The 15943-nt window shown below is 35.8% G+C and overlaps 1 protein-coding gene across 2 annotated transcripts in view; it reads left to right on the plus strand.

Annotated features, from left to right (window-relative positions):
* Nucleotides 1-15943, plus strand: part of RNF128 (ring finger protein 128) — a 64353-nt gene that overhangs the window by 38521 nt on the left and 9889 nt on the right. The window contains exons 3-6 of one of the 2 annotated variants that reach the window (XM_020877932.2): nucleotides 10227-10298; nucleotides 13484-13566; nucleotides 14450-14546; nucleotides 15333-15565. In XM_020877932.2, coding sequence (XP_020733591.1) covers nucleotides 10227-10298; nucleotides 13484-13566; nucleotides 14450-14546; nucleotides 15333-15542 — 462 coding nt within the window. In that variant the 3' untranslated portion in view covers nucleotides 15543-15565. The remainder of the gene's footprint in view (nucleotides 1-10226; nucleotides 10299-13483; nucleotides 13567-14449; nucleotides 14547-15332; nucleotides 15566-15943) is intronic. The other variant, XM_020877930.2, reaches the window with a different exon arrangement.

Genomic DNA, 15943 nt, shown 5'->3' on the forward strand with positions numbered 1-15943 from the left:
CTGACACAACAGGGTCTGTTAACTATTTTACTTTGAATGGAGATCCAAGTAGTCATGGGATAATGGCTTTCCATTATCACTTATGGAAGTTGCAAGAGCATCTTTGAGACACATGCAGATCCTCAAACTTATGGAAGTTTTCTGGGTGAAATTGTAACTTACATTACTGATCTCTGACTGACCTTTACCAAAGGATGGACTGATGAGATGAGGTAGAGGAATAATGCTGAATGATACACATGTTTTCCCCATGGAAGGGAGATGGGCTTGCTGCACAATAGTCAGTGGGAAAACTGTATAATAGTGTGACTTGAGACAAATGATGGGCTTTGTCCTCAGCTAACATGGAATCTAGAAATGACAGAATCATCACCACTGGTGATAACACTTGTCCATGATATCTGATATGTGGGCAAACAGCAATTATTCTAGGAAGATTTAATAAACACTTCTGTGATACTTCCCAATTTCTTTTGTAACCAAATGAAACTGTATCATAACTATATTGTGATGGTGTAATACTGGTATTGTTGGTAAGATTCAGCTGCCTTATATAAACAAATTTTATGATAATCGAATGTATTGGGAAACTGAACTAAAACCTCCCAGCATGTGATGTCAATGGAGAGTGACTAGCCTGAGGAAGAATTAAATGTAGTTCATTACTTTAAATAGCTCTGTACAAGTTTGTCACAAAGTTCAAGTGACCATAGATCAAGGGAATAAACAGATAATTAAGTTGTTACATCAATATAAAGATGTCTTAAATGGTCTATTGACTAGAAGAATAATTTATTTGAGCCTATTTTCATCCTTCATTTGGCTTCTGCAGGTATTAGATATGGTTATGTTGCTCTTGCTTACCTTATATATAAATGCTGTACTATCTGTAAAAGCCCAAATATGCCTGTTTCATTGTTAAAAAGACCTTGATTGAAAGAGAGCGAGTGGACTGTAAAGAGACAATACAATAGATTTAGTTGCTTACTCCTTGAGAGTCTCCCAGGAAACTGTGCTTGGCCCTTAGCCAACCCTGGGAAAATGGTTCTCAAGGTGGTTTTATTTTGTTTGTTTTGTTTGATTTTCTGTTTTTTCCAGTTTTATTGAGATATAATTGACATAGAGCACTGTGTAAGTTTAAGGTGTACAACATAATGATTTGACTTACATATATCCTGAAATGATTACCACAATAAGTTTAGTGAACATCCATCATCATGTAGATACCACATTAAAGAAATAGAAAAAATAATTTTTTCCTTGTGATGAGAACTCTTAGGATTTACTCTCTTAATAACTTTCATTTATAATATATAACAGTGTTAATTATATTTGTCATATAGTACATTATATCCCTAGTACATACTTATAATTAGTAGTTTGTAGCTTTTGACTACTTTTATCTAATCCCCCCTCCCCCCACTATCTGCCTCCGGTAGCCACAAATCTGATCTCTTTTTCTATAAGTTTGTTTGTTTTTGAAGTATAATTGATTTACAACACTATGCTAGTTGCTGGTACGTAACCCAATGATTTGATATTTCTGTGCATTTCAAAATGATCACCATGATTGTATAGTTGTTACTTGTAACCATAAAAAGATATTGAGTAATTATTAATGGCTTCCAGATGGTGCTAGTGGTAAAGAAACTGCCTGCCAATGCAGGAGACTTGAGTTTGATCCCTGGGTTGGGAAGATCCCCATGGAGAAGGAAATGGCAACCCACTCCAGTATTCTTGCCTTAGAGAATCAACTTAACATGCACACACTCATAACTACTGACTATATTCCGCACACTGTGCATTTCATATCTGTGACTCGTTTATTTTGTAACTGAAATTTGTACCTCTTTATCTCCTATATACAGTGAAATATTATTCAGCCATAAAAAGAATGAAATCTTAACCACTTGTGACAACATGAATGGACCTAGAAGATATTATGCTAAATGAAGTAAATCAGGCAGAGAAAGACAAATAGTGTATGATTTCGCTTATATGTGGATTCTAAAGAACAAAATAAATGAACAAACATAACTAAACAGAAACAGAGTCACAGATACAGAGAACAAATAGGTGGTTGCCAAAGGTGAGGGGGATTGGGCTGGGGGGTAGAAATAGGTGATAGAGATTAAGTGGTACAGACTTTCATTTACAAAATAGATTAGTCAAAGTGTTCTTTATGTTAGTGGTTGATAATTTTGTGATATACATCTGAAGCAATGGACCATGTTGTACCAGTTTGTCATGGGTACTTGGCACAACAATCAAGATAAATAATATGTACTTGGTTTCATTGTTGGGGTCCTGAGTTTGGGGCAGCATGGCCTACTGCTAGTAGAATTATATAGTGACCAGTCAGTTCCCCATCTGAGCCTCACATCCTGAGATTCAAATTGGCTTCCTGGGCAGAGATATGTCACATGTGTCCTTGCAGTTTGCTGCCAAAGAGATAGCACTCCTGTGTGGTCTCAGATGAGGAAGAACTTAGCTACATTAATATCTTAAAATTTGTCCTTGAGCTTAAAGCATGACTAAAAATATCTGAAACATTTCTGATCACATTAAATTTTCTCTGCTCTCCTAGTATATGAAATAAACTGGAAGACTTACCAGGTGTCTGCATACTGTACCAGTATCTATCTATCTGTCTATCTATCTATCTATCTATCTATTTATAGTGGGTACATTTGTATGTATCTGTTCCTGCTTAAATTTGAGGTTTAGAACCCTTTACAAAACTACTGGTTTGGCTCTTACATGAGAAGAGCAGATAAAACAAATTCTTATCTGAGTAGGACCTAGTTTTTCTGTGATTTTCTCGTTGAACAAAAGGAAGCTCTTACAAGGAGTCTCTCAGGACTTTTTTTTAAAAAATATTCACTTACTATAATAAAGGTTTTGATTGTGTCTTTGAAAAAATGCTATAATCTGAGTCATAACCTATCCCCTGGGTCAAATTCCCCCTTTTCTCAATGCTCTTCCTTACAGTGTGTTTCTTCACACTGTTCACAGGGATGATCTTCATGCAAATGGTCTGTACTTGTATTTCTGTAATTTCATAGACTTATGGGAAGCTGTGTTACAGTCTGCAGCTCCTCTTTCCTTTAGGAATCCTCCCATTCAAATATTATATATAGGGGTGTTTTTGCTTACTCTTCTTAAAAATTATTTTTATTTATTTGGCTGTGTCTTTGTTGCAACATGTGGAATCTTCCAGTTGCAGCATGCAAACTTTAGCTTTTTAAATTGAAGTATAATTGACATACAATATTATATTAGTTTCAGATGGATGACACAGTGATTTGATGCATAGGTTTTTGATTGGGGAAAAAATAACTCTCAGTTCTCATATACCAAAATAGTCACAACACTCAGATTTTGATTTTGTTCACAGGAATCTGAATAAAAGAATCTCTTACCATAATTCTTGATTTTAAGTTTTCTGTTCTATAAATTTTTTAAATTTATTTTTAATTAATTAATTTACTTGTTTTACTTTACAACATTGTATTGGTTTTGCCATACATTGAGTTGATTCTGAGCCACATCTTTGTGAAAGTTTTTATTTTTAAAAAAGTGGTGGCTTAAGAACAGGAAAATCTAGTTTGCTTATATCCATGTTCTTTCCTTTCTTTTATATACTCGCTCTGCCAAGCCCTCCATCAAGTTATTAGGTTCAACTACATGCCTAGTGTTATTTATGTGGGTTTCAGTTAAACTGAAAGCTGAATACCTTGGGACCAAAAATCAGGCTGACAAATAACCAGACTAAAACATTTATTTTACTTAGTTCAATATAAATTCATAGGTAAAATAGGTAGAATATCTTTGTGTTCACTGTAATTTAAAAATTGAACTTTGTAATATAGGATGAGAATTGCCGCAAATCTTCATTTTCGGCCCACTCAAAGTGTCATCAGAACAACAACAAAAGAACTGTACAGCTGAAATTCGTCAGTGACTAGAACCATCCCAGCTTTTGAATAGAGTAATGACATTAAGCTTCTGTTAACAAAATTGGCCAACAACCAAGCTGCTTTGAATCAGTCTTCTACTCTGCCAAATTTTCTTAGGCCAGGTATCTCTTAGAACTGGTGAGGAGGTGGGTAGAATATGTTGATATAAAACACTTGTTTAAGAGAGTTCCCCAAATCACAGTAAGTAGTCAAATGAAGAAGGATTTGAAGATTGGATAATAGCTAACTTTGAGGGGTTTTTTTATTTCTTTCATTTATCTTTTTCACAAGGAATGTGAAGCCCTTTAAAGGCTTCTTTCCTGCTACACAATGGAGGCACTGTACTAAGTGGAGAGATCATGGGCTTTAAAGCCAGATAGAACCTGGGCTTGAATTGAATCACAGCTCTGCAACTAACCAGCTGCCTGGCCTTTAGTCAAGCTTCAGGACCTTTTCTTGTCTATTAAATTTGGATATTAAAATGCTATTCCATAAGGTTGTTACTGTTTAAACAAGATGACACATGTAAAAAGCTCAGGGTTAAACCTGACACATGGCAGGAGTCCAATACATGTTCTCTAAACCTTTTTTTCCCCTCAAAATTGATTGAGTAGAGGCTTTTAATGAATAAAACTTAGATGAGAAAATCTGTTTTTCTACATTCAAAAGCTATTCTTTGAGCAAAAATTAAGCATTATGGGGATTTTTTTAAAATGATTAAGGCCCAGTCTTCTACCTACTCACAATCCACTAGGAGAAAAAGACACATGAATAATACAACTACAGAATATAAGAGGTGGAAACAATGTGCTGTTGGAATTTATAGGATAGGAATTCTGATATGATGGAGAGGTACTCAAAAGGTGTCCGAAGTAATTTGTGTACCAAAGTAGATACACTTGAAGTTCTGTTTTTTAAGAAGTAAAACATAAATTATAGTTTGCATTGGGCACATTGTCTTTAAATATTAAAGCATATAGGGACACCCAAGGGTTTGACTTAATATTATTCAAACGTGTTGTTTAGTTGCTAAATTGTATCTGACACTTTTGCGACTGTAGCCCACCAGGCTTCTCTATCTATGGGATTTCCCAGGCAAGAATACTAGAGTGGGTTGCCATTTTCTTCTCCAGGGGATCTTCCCAACCCAGGGATTGAACCTGTGTCTCTTATGTTTCCTGCATTGACAGGTGAATTCTTTACCGCTGAGTCAATAGGGAAGCCCAAAATATTGTTGTAAAAATCCTATATAGGATTATTAGTATTCCTACTTACTGGTAAGGAGACAGAATTGGAGAGAGGTTTCATATTTCCCAAAATGTTAATTTCTTAGTCATGTCTGACTTTTTGTGACCCCATGAACTGTAGCCTGCCAAGCTCCTCTGTCCATGGAATTCTCCAGGCAAGAATCCTGAAGTGGATTGCCATTCCCTTCTCCAGGGGATCTTCTTGACCCAGGGATTGAACTGGGGTCTCCTGCATTGTGGGCAGATGCTTTACTGTCTGAACCACCAGGAAAATCTCAACATGTATTTAATATAAACTGTGCTGTGCTGTGCTCATTCATGTCTGACTCTTCAATCCCATGGACTGTAGCCCACCAGGTTCCTCTGCCCATGGAATTTTTCCAGGTAAGAATACTGGAGTGGGGTGCCATCTCCTACTCCAGATCTTCCCAACCCAGGGATCGAACCTGCATCTCTTGTGTCTCAAACATTGGCAGTCAGATTCTTTACAACTAGAGCCACCTGTTGTTGTTCAGTCGCTCAGTCACGCCTGACTCTACTACCCCATGGACTGTAGCACACCAGGTTTACTCTTTGTGTCTGACTCTTTGTGACCCCATGGACAGCAGCATGCCAGGCTTGCCTGTCCTTCACCATCTCCTGGAATTTGCTCAAACTCTTGTCCATTGAGTCAGTGATGCCATCCAACCATCTCATCCTCTGTTGTCCTCTTCTCCTCCTGGGAAGCCCTTAATGTAAACTACTTGGTCTTAATCTTGTTCTCATATGTAAATTTTTAGAGAAATGGGCGCATCTTGGAAACTCCTACTATCAATGTGACAGTGAAATATTAATATTTTGAGTGCTGATGGCAGTTTTAAAAGTGACCTTTATTCAGGTTCTAAAAATTGTGCTTCTTAACAAAACCACAAGTCACACCTCCATATTGAAATAAATATATTTTCCTTATAAAAGCTTGGTAGGAGTTATTGGAAACATTCAGATTTCCTTTCAAAGGCTTTTTAAAATTCTAGGGCTGCTTCCTTAAACACTGGTATATGCTGTGCTGCAAATCTTTTAGAGATCTTTCATGATCAAGTCCCTTGCTTAGGATATTCTGGCATCTTGGATTTTTCCCTATATTTTTGCCCCCCCTCAATTTTTTTTCAAAAAGCATTTGTCTTAATGTAAGTTCCACTTTTTTTCATCAACATAGACTTGAACATTACATTTAAAGTTTGCTTTTGATCCCATCTCTCAAATTAATTTGCAGTTAGTCTTGGATATAATCAAAGTTGTATAGTTAGCATCCATCCCTGATGAACTGATAAGCACTAGCACTGGAGGCTCATGCCTCCAGTTGAATATGTTGTTGAATATTTTGGAATGAGAAATCAAACTGTGCAGGCTTAATCATGTAAATACACTAGAGATGTATCACTTCCTTGTGAGTGCATTTCCCCAGTTGTCATGGAGCTGGTTGCTTAAACCTAAGTCAGAAGTGCGCTAAAGACAAAGTGCAAAATGGCTGTCAAAGACTTCTCATCAACTTCACTTTTTCCTTGTCTTATTTTCTCTTGTTGACTCTATTTTTGTATTGTCGCATTTTTTTCTTCTTCATGTCGAAATACCTTATGTTTTACAGGAAACAAAAGTAGTAATGTTTGGAAGTTTAGTCCAAGGCCAGAGCCCTGTGGGCATACTGCTTGTTCACTATAAGGACTGGCCACAATTTGCCAGACCATAGAATCCAGGAGTTGGAAAAACTTCAGATGATTTTGGATGACTGTATTATAGTAGAATCTTGGGGTATGAAGAGCAGACTTCCTGTACTAACTCTGTCGTTTACAGGTTGCATTCCCTTTTGGACAAATTATTTTACTTTTGCAAGCCTCTATTTGAACGGCATTAAAATAGAGATATCGTCTCCTTTAGGGGATATTGTGAGGATTAAGTGAGGTAATAGATATCAAAAATAATTTTAAATTATATGGCAGCTATTTTCTAAGTCTCCTGTAAATGTGTTATCATACTTTCACAACTTAAAAAAATAAAAAAGAAAGAGAAAAACAAAACAAACTAAAATTTTTTTAAATAATTATATAAATATAAGGAAGTAGTACTAGCTTCCTACTCCAAGCCACAGTAAACAAAAAGATGACTACCTTGATGTCAGAGTTAACTGTTCCCAAACTCTGGGTTTCGGTGGGACTGACACTAACCAACTCTGAGATTTTGAGCAAGGTAGTCTTTCTCTTTTGGCATCAATTTTCTTATCTGTCAGATTAGATATCAGGCTAGTTGAACTCCAAGAATTTTTCCAGCTCTAAAGACCCTAAGTGTACCTCATTTCACTTTCATTCTATTATTGTGATGCAAGTAACAAAATAGAAGGGAAATATTTAGGCTCAAAATTAAGTACCATCATAAAATTCCCCTTGTGAGTGAACTTCAAACAGGGAGTGAAAGGGCTTCAGTTCGCACTTCTTTCCTTCTAAGGGCTAAGCCTTCCTATTAGCTGTTTCTATGAGCTATGTTTGCCAGTCAGATAACAATCTGAGAAGTTTCTGCTGCTACTGTGACAGCAGAAAAATACTTTGGCGGTAATCACCTTGGCATCAAGTAAAATACCTTTCACAAAATGATATCTTACATAGGAGGCGGATTTGGGCATTAAGGAATAGCCTCACATACCTATACTCATGTGACTTCCCTGGTGGCTCAGATGGTAAAGTGTCTGCCTACAATGCAGGAGACCCGGGTTCAATCCTTGGGTCAGGAAGATCTCCTGGAGAAGGAAATGGCAACCCACTCCAGTATTCTTGCCTGGAAAATCCCATGGATGGAGGAGCCTGGTAGGCTACAGTCCATGGGTCGCAAAGAGTCGGACATGACTGAGCAACTTCACTTCACTTCACCTATACTCATGGATTATTCCCTTCCAAAATACATTTACTACAGACATGTATAAAAATGCTTATTGATGAAAATACTTTATATTTTCATTTAATAAACATTTTATTGAGTGTCTGCGATCAGCCAGACATTATGCTGGATACTTTACTTGCATAGCTTCCCTGGTGGCTCAGATGGTATAGAATCTGCCTGCAATGTGGGAGACCTGGATTTGATCCCTGGGTTGGGAAGATCCCCCTGGAGAAGGAAATGGCAACCCACTCCAGTATTCTTGCCTGGGAAATCCCATGGGCAGAGCAGCCTGGTGGGTTACAGTCCATGAGGTCACAGAGAATAGGACACTACTGAGTGGCAAACACTTACTTAAATTATCTCTAATTTTCATATAGCCTTGATGTCAGCTAGGGGGTCTCCCTGCTGGGGATGGAGGTACATACAGGGGGATGAGGAAGCTGTTGACATTTTCACAAGACTTCTGGTTCTGCCCATCTACTTTTTTGTTGAATTTCTCTAAGTTTGTTCATTTCACAATACAAAATAGGAAGATTGCTTATCATCTTGCCCTGCTAAACATGCTATCTCTCTATTCCATACAGCATCCACCCAGATGTGAAACCTGGCCTCTTCTTCAATTTACACATATATTATCTTTTCTTGAGGCATTTGTTTATGGGGTAGATTTTACTGAAATAGAAGGAAGGTTTATTTGTGGCTTCACAAATAATTTCAAATTAACACTGAATATCTCATACTACCTGGTTTCCCCCCTACCCCTGCCCACCAGTTCATCCCATACAAAGAGATAGCCTCTCATTGATTCCTTTCTTTCTCACTTTTCCCTCGCCTTTTAGATTTCCCCCATACTTTTTAAACTTTTATTTTTTTAATTTATTTTTATTTGAAGGATAATTGCTTTACAGTGTTGCATTGGTTTCTGCCATACATCAGCATGAATCAGCCATAGGTATACATATGTCCCTCCCTCCCATCTCCCACCCCATCCCACCCATCTAGGTTGTCACAGAGCACCAGGTTGAGCTCCCTGTGTTATACAGCAACTTCCCACTAGCTATCTGTTTTACACATGGTAATGTATACATTTCAATGCTACTGTCTCATTTTTTTCCACCCTCTCCTGCCCCCACTGTGGACATAAGTCCATTCTCTATGTCTGAGTCTCTATTCCTGCCCTACAAATAGGTTCATTGGCACCATTTTTCTAGATTCCATATTAAAACCTCACTTTTGATTCAAATATATATGTGTGTGTGTGTGTGTGTGTGATGGATAGATAGATATAAATGTAATATTTTAGTCCTTATTCCCTAAATGAACCATAGACTTGCCTTTGCATATTCAGACTCATCTACATATATCTTAAGTGAAACAAACAAAAAACTCTCAGAATCCACCGCTCTCAGAATCCTCCCACCTTACAAGGCAGTAGTGGTTATAAACAGCAATTTTTTCCCCCTAGTACCGAATAACACTGGAAGGGTTGATGTTATCCTCATTTTATAGATGAGTAAACAAGCTCAAAGATTTAATGACTTGTCCAGGATTTTTCATTTCATAAGTGAAAAAGTCAGGTTTTGAATCTAGGTTCATTTGAATCCAAATCCTATGCGCTTTCTACCAAATAAGACACTATTAAAAAAAAAAGAAATTGGAAAATATGTACTTTAAGACCCTCTGGGCTTTTGAAAATAGGAAAACTGCTTTGAAAATTCAAAGCATCTGAATTCATTTGGAATAAGGATATAGAGCTTTATCATTGTGGCCCAAAGCTGCTGTTTAAGAAGGTAGGAAACATAAGGTTTCAGTAATTTAAAAATTCCTGTTTGATATGAGATAAATGGACATTTATTATGGTTAATTGTGTCTTTCAGAATTTACTTATGCACTAACTTTTACCTTATAAATATTTATTAATCCTCTTATCATATTTATTTATTTTTTTATTTAATTTTTTAAAAATTTTTTATTAGTTGGAGGCTAATTACTTTACAATATTGTAGTGGTTTTTGTCATACATTGACATGAATCAGCCATGGATATACATGTATTCCCCATCCCGATCCCCCCTCCCACCTCCCTCTCTAATACCTGCTATTTTTTATTACAGAGACAGTTAAAGGCAGATGCTAAAAAAGCTATTGGAAGACTTCAACTCCGTACACTGAAGCAAGGAGACAAGGTGCATTTATGACTTTTAAATGCTATTTGTTTTAAAGCAGTGCTACCAATCCATTTTTTAAAGTTCATGTTCTTCCGAAGTATAATTTTAATTGGAATTTATAAATATAACTGATTTTTTAATCTATTTAATGCTGGAGGTTGGCTGAATAATGACCCCCAAGGACATCTAGGTTTTTTTTAAATCCCTGGAGCCTGTAAATGTTGTCTTATATGGCAAAAAAGACTTTGCAGATGTGATTAAGTTAAGGATCTTGAGATGGGAAGATTATTCTAGATTATCCAAGTGGGGCCTAAATATAATCACAGTGTTCTTATAAGAGGGAGGAAAGAGGAGATTTGACAGTGAAGTAGGAGATGTGACAATGGAAGTAAGATATTGGAATGGTACAAGAAAGGGTCCATGAGCAGTAACAGCTAAGAGTATAAGTTTGTCATTTTAAGCCACTAAGTTATTGTAATTTGTTATAGCAACAACAGAAGATGAATATAGTACTTAAGTACAACTTTACTTGAACATCAATTTTCAGATTTAGCACAGTTGAAAAGTACCATTGATGTTTAAAACCCATATAAAAAATAGCTATAGAGGTTTGTACTACAATGAAAATATAGCTATAGAACTTACTGAAATAAAAAAATACCATCTATGATAGCACCAAAACCATTATATCCTTAGGTATACATCTTACAAAATATGTACAAGATCTATACGCTGAAAACTGCAAAATATCAAAGAAAGAAAGAAATCAAAGAAGATCTAAAGAAATGGAGATATACCATGTTCATGAATTAGAAGACTCTCCCCAAACTGATCTAAAGATTCAATGCAGTTTCAATCAAAATATCAGTTGCAACTTTTGTAGAAATTGACAAGTTGATTCTGAGTTTATTTGGAAAAGCAAGAGAACTAGAATAACCAAAATAATTCTGATAAAGAACAAATTTGAATGACTAATATTTCCTGATTTGCAGTTATTTTAAAGCTACAATAGTCAAGAAGGTATGGTATTAGGAAAAGGCTAGACCTTTAGATCCTTGGAACAGAAGAGACAGTCCAGAAATAGACCTACATATATATGATCAATTGATTTTAGACAAAGATGCAAAAACAATTTTTTAAAAAAGGATAGCCATTTGTTGGAAACCATAAATGATGACTGAATATCCATATACAGAAAAAATGAAAAATGAACTTCAGTCCATGCTTTATACCCTCTGTAAAAATTAACTCAAAATGGACCACAGACTTAAATATAAAACCTAGAACTATGAAATTTTATAAGAGAACATTGGAGAAAAATATCTCTGTTGCTTGAGTTAGGCAAAAATTACTTAGATATGATACCAAAAACAAGTCCATTAAAGAAAAAAATGAAAAATTTGACTGTTAAAATTAGCTTTTGCTCTTTGAAAGACACTGTTAAGAGACTGAAAAGATGAGCCACGGACTTGGAGAATATATTTGCAAATCACATATCTGATAAAGGACTGTATCCAGAATATATAAAGAACTCTCAAAATTAAACGAAAGAAAAAGCAGCCTAGTGGAAAAATGGACAAAACAGACATTTTACCAAAGAAATATATAGTTGGCAAAGAAGCACATAAAATGTTGCTCAACAACATTCATCATTCAGTTCAGTTCAGTTCAGTTGCTCAGTTGTGTCCAGCTCTGCGACCCCATGAATCGCAGCACGTCAGGCCTCCCTGTCCATCACCAACTCCCGGAGTTTACTCAAACTCATGTCCATTGAGTCAGTGATGCCATCCAGCCATCATTCATCATTAGGGAAGTGCAAATTAAAACCACAGTGTGATACACACAGCACATTTATTAGAATGGCTAAAACCAATTGAACCTACAATACCAATAGCTGGTCAGATGTGGAACAGCTGGAACTTTCATACATTTTCTGGTGAGAATGCAATATACAGCCAGTTTGGAAAATGATTTGGCAATTTTATGAAGTCAAATATACACTCTTCAAAGAACCCAGCAATCTCACTGCTAGGTGTTTACCCATTCATGTAAAAGCTTGTTCAAAATTGTTCAGGGAAGCTTTACTGATGATTATCCAAAACTGAAAAGAAGCCAAATGTCCTTCAGATGGTGAATGGATAAAAAACTGTGGTACATCTATATTATAGAGTACTACTTAGCCATAAAAACAGCAGAACCCTACTGATACATTCACCAACAGGGATGAATTGCAAATGCGTTATGTTAAGTAAAAGAAGCCAGACTCAAAGGCTATATAATACACAATTCCACTTATAAGATAACCTGGAGAAGCCAAAACAGAAGGCACTGAAAAACAGATCAATGGGTAACAGAAGATAGAGATAAAAGGAGGGGGTTAATTACAAAGGGATATAGAAGAATTTATTGGGGTACCAGAACTATCCTATATCTTAATTATGGTGGGGATTAAATGACTGCATGCTTCTCCAAACTTGCAAAACTGTTTACTCAACATTTAGAATGAATTTAACTTCATGTGAATTATACCTTAATTTTTTTAATGGAAAAACATAGCCAAAGAACTTATGGCACTGTGTAAATTCTAAAACCAGGAAAAAGTTTACATTAGTGTTACATGTTTCTCTTTATACTATTCCTCTTGGGTTGACTTTATTCTTTTACATTTATTTATTTATTTATTTCAGTCATGCTACATGGCTTGCAGGATCTGAGTTCCCCAACCAGGGATTGAACCCAGGCTATGGCAGTGAAAGCCCAGAATCCTAACCACCAGGCTACTCAGGAATCCTCTTTTACTTTTTAAAGTCTAAGTATTTTATTTTCTAATTTCAATTACATAATACACAGTCTTTTTTTTTTTATAATACACAGTCTTATCGACTCTAGTCACCATGTTTTATATTAGATCTTCAGACCTCATAGTTGAAAGTTTGTACCCTTTTACTAACTTCTCCCTGTTTTCCCCACTCTGCAGCCCTTGGAAACTACTTTTCTACTCTGTTTCTATAAGTTTGGCTTTTTTTTAGATTCCAGTTAAATCTAGATAATTTTAAATTTCTTATTGAAAGTCATTTTAGTGATGTGATGCTCCTTCTGTAGGAATTTAAGTAATGTATTAAATACACGTATATTCTGATCTTGCTCTGTAGTTTAGTGTATTTTTCTTATCCATTGAAATAACAGTAACTCTTTGCTCTTAGGAAATCGGCCCTGATGGAGATAGTTGTGCCGTGTGTATTGAACTATATAAACCAAATGATTTGGTGCGCATCTTAACCTGCAAGTAAGTTTGATTTTTTTTTATGTTGTCAATAAAAATAGCTGATTTACAAAAATCATTATAGTGCAGGAAACTATTTTGAATGTCTCCAAATATAGAAAGTGTTTATTTTTAACTTCTTTTCACTTAAATATAGATGATTGCTTTGTTTTTAGTATCATTGGAAATAGTATAAGGCTAATTATATGAAGTTTCCATAATCTGGTACAATTTGGAAACTACTTCTGTAAAAAACTAAGAACCTAGCTAGCACCACTGTTTATAGTGTGTGTGTAGCCAGCACCACTGTTTATTTGTGTGTTTGTGTGTGTGTGGTACTGGATAATTTAATTCAAAAGATTTCTGCCCATCCTGTTGAGAAAAAAATAAAATCAATTTATGAGCACCTATTTGGAAGTCTTCGTTAGCTTCTCATTACCCGTCTCCTGGAAGTTATTCTTAACATTCTTCCTTTTTGCTATTAAAGAGTGGTATTCTTGGAATTTGTCACATTTCCCAAATTATCAGAATTATTTTGCACTCAATACTTTTGTCTATATTATCAAGAATGACTAACTGTACTGTTTTATAGTTAGGGTATAACAAAATAATCAAGATCCAAATTACTGTACATCTTAGGTCAGGCAATATCTTAAATATTTTTAAGTAAGTGGTATTGAAAATAGTTTTTATGAAGTTTTTATGAAGCTAGGGTATTGAGGCTTTTATATTTAAAAGTAATATATTATGAAATTTCTAAATTTTGTTTCTGTGATTGTTTATTTTAAAGGGAAAAAAGTCATTTGTTAAAAGACCAAATAAACTTGTAGAGTAACCTGTTAGTATATTAGGCAAAGTGTTGTTGCTCTTTCACATAACCAATTTATATGTTTTTTTCCTTCATTAGCCATGTTTTCCATAAGACATGTGTTGACCCATGGCTGTTAGAACACAGGACTTGCCCCATGTGCAAATGTGACATACTCAAAGCTTTGGGAATTGAGGTAAGCATTGTTAAACAATTTATACAAAGGAACTTAAGCAGCGTGTTATTTATATATCTTAACCTTCAGGAAGTTGTCATCCTATTTGTTAACTATACAATATGCTAGACTTATAGGTTATACCAAAAATGGGATCTACTTATAGTGACAATGAGATGTTATGTTGGACCACCTCTATTTTCCTCCTTCTTCCCCCTCCTCAAATGTACTTATTATGTGGTCAGAACTTGAAGTGATAACCCCAGCTGACTTCTGATACCCCTTGTTGTTTTTTACTATCTTATTATTGCATTGCAACCAAACTTGTAGTTAAATGAACATGTAAAGTTTGAGAAAGTATAATAAATATTGAATTATTTTTCATAAGTGAAAAAACTACCTGTTTCACAATACACACAACAGAGAGTCAAGCTCAACAGAATCTTCCTGACTTGAAGAGATAGATGACAGTGATTCTCAGTACTCATAGGGGACAGCATAGGAATTTGTTTTTCGAGTGCCTTCCTTGTCTCAGGCATTATATTATGAAGTGTTCACCCAGATAAGCATGTCAAATGTTGATGGTAGTCTGCCTGTAACATCTTTCACCCCATTGAACCCAGTTACTGCAAGTGCTCTGGCTGGGACCAGCAAGAGATGTTTGTGATCATCAAAAAATGGATTGTAAGTTTCAAAAGTCAAGAAGCCTTGCTCTAAGAAGTCACCTAGGGAGAAACTTTGTAATAATATGTCAAGGAAAAGCATGTACTCTGAGAGCCTGTTAATGTGGTCAAATGCTTTCCACAGGTGGATGTTGAAGATGGATCAGTGTCTTTACAAGTTCCTGTATCCAATGAAACTTCCAGTAGTGCCTCTCCTCATGAAGAGGATAACCGCAGTGAGACTGCTTCATCTGGATATGCTTCAGTTCAGGGAGCAGATGAACCACCTTTGGAGGAACATGCACACTCAGCAAGTGAGCACCAGACTGAGGGGCCCCAAGTGCCCCACAAATGATCCGCTGGAGATTAGACACCCAGGCAGAGTACTCCTGTTTTTTAGCATTTATTCTGTTCATCCATTAACACAATTAACACATTCCAGGTTTTTTCTAGTGACAGTGATGCAATGCAGGATGCACCCCTCTCGACTTAATATACACATATTCAAATATACCTGAAACAGATGAAATGCTTTCAGAATGGGGATTATTCACAGAAGAAAAGATTTTTTATTGGGAAGTTGCTCTCCAATGCATGTAAGTGTTGATTTATTAACTTACAGAGGCTAAGGACAAGTTTTCAACGTTAGAAGCCATTCTTTACTGCATATCAACCAGAAATTATGACAAAGAAGTTATGGAATGATAAGATATGATTTAATTTCCAAAACTTTTATTTATACACAACTTCTCCAGA

The sequence above is a fragment of the Odocoileus virginianus genome, unplaced genomic scaffold (genome assembly GCF_023699985.2).
Source record: "Odocoileus virginianus isolate 20LAN1187 ecotype Illinois unplaced genomic scaffold, Ovbor_1.2 Unplaced_Scaffold_1, whole genome shotgun sequence".
In the NCBI taxonomy this organism is placed as follows: domain Eukaryota; kingdom Metazoa; phylum Chordata; class Mammalia; order Artiodactyla; family Cervidae; genus Odocoileus; species Odocoileus virginianus.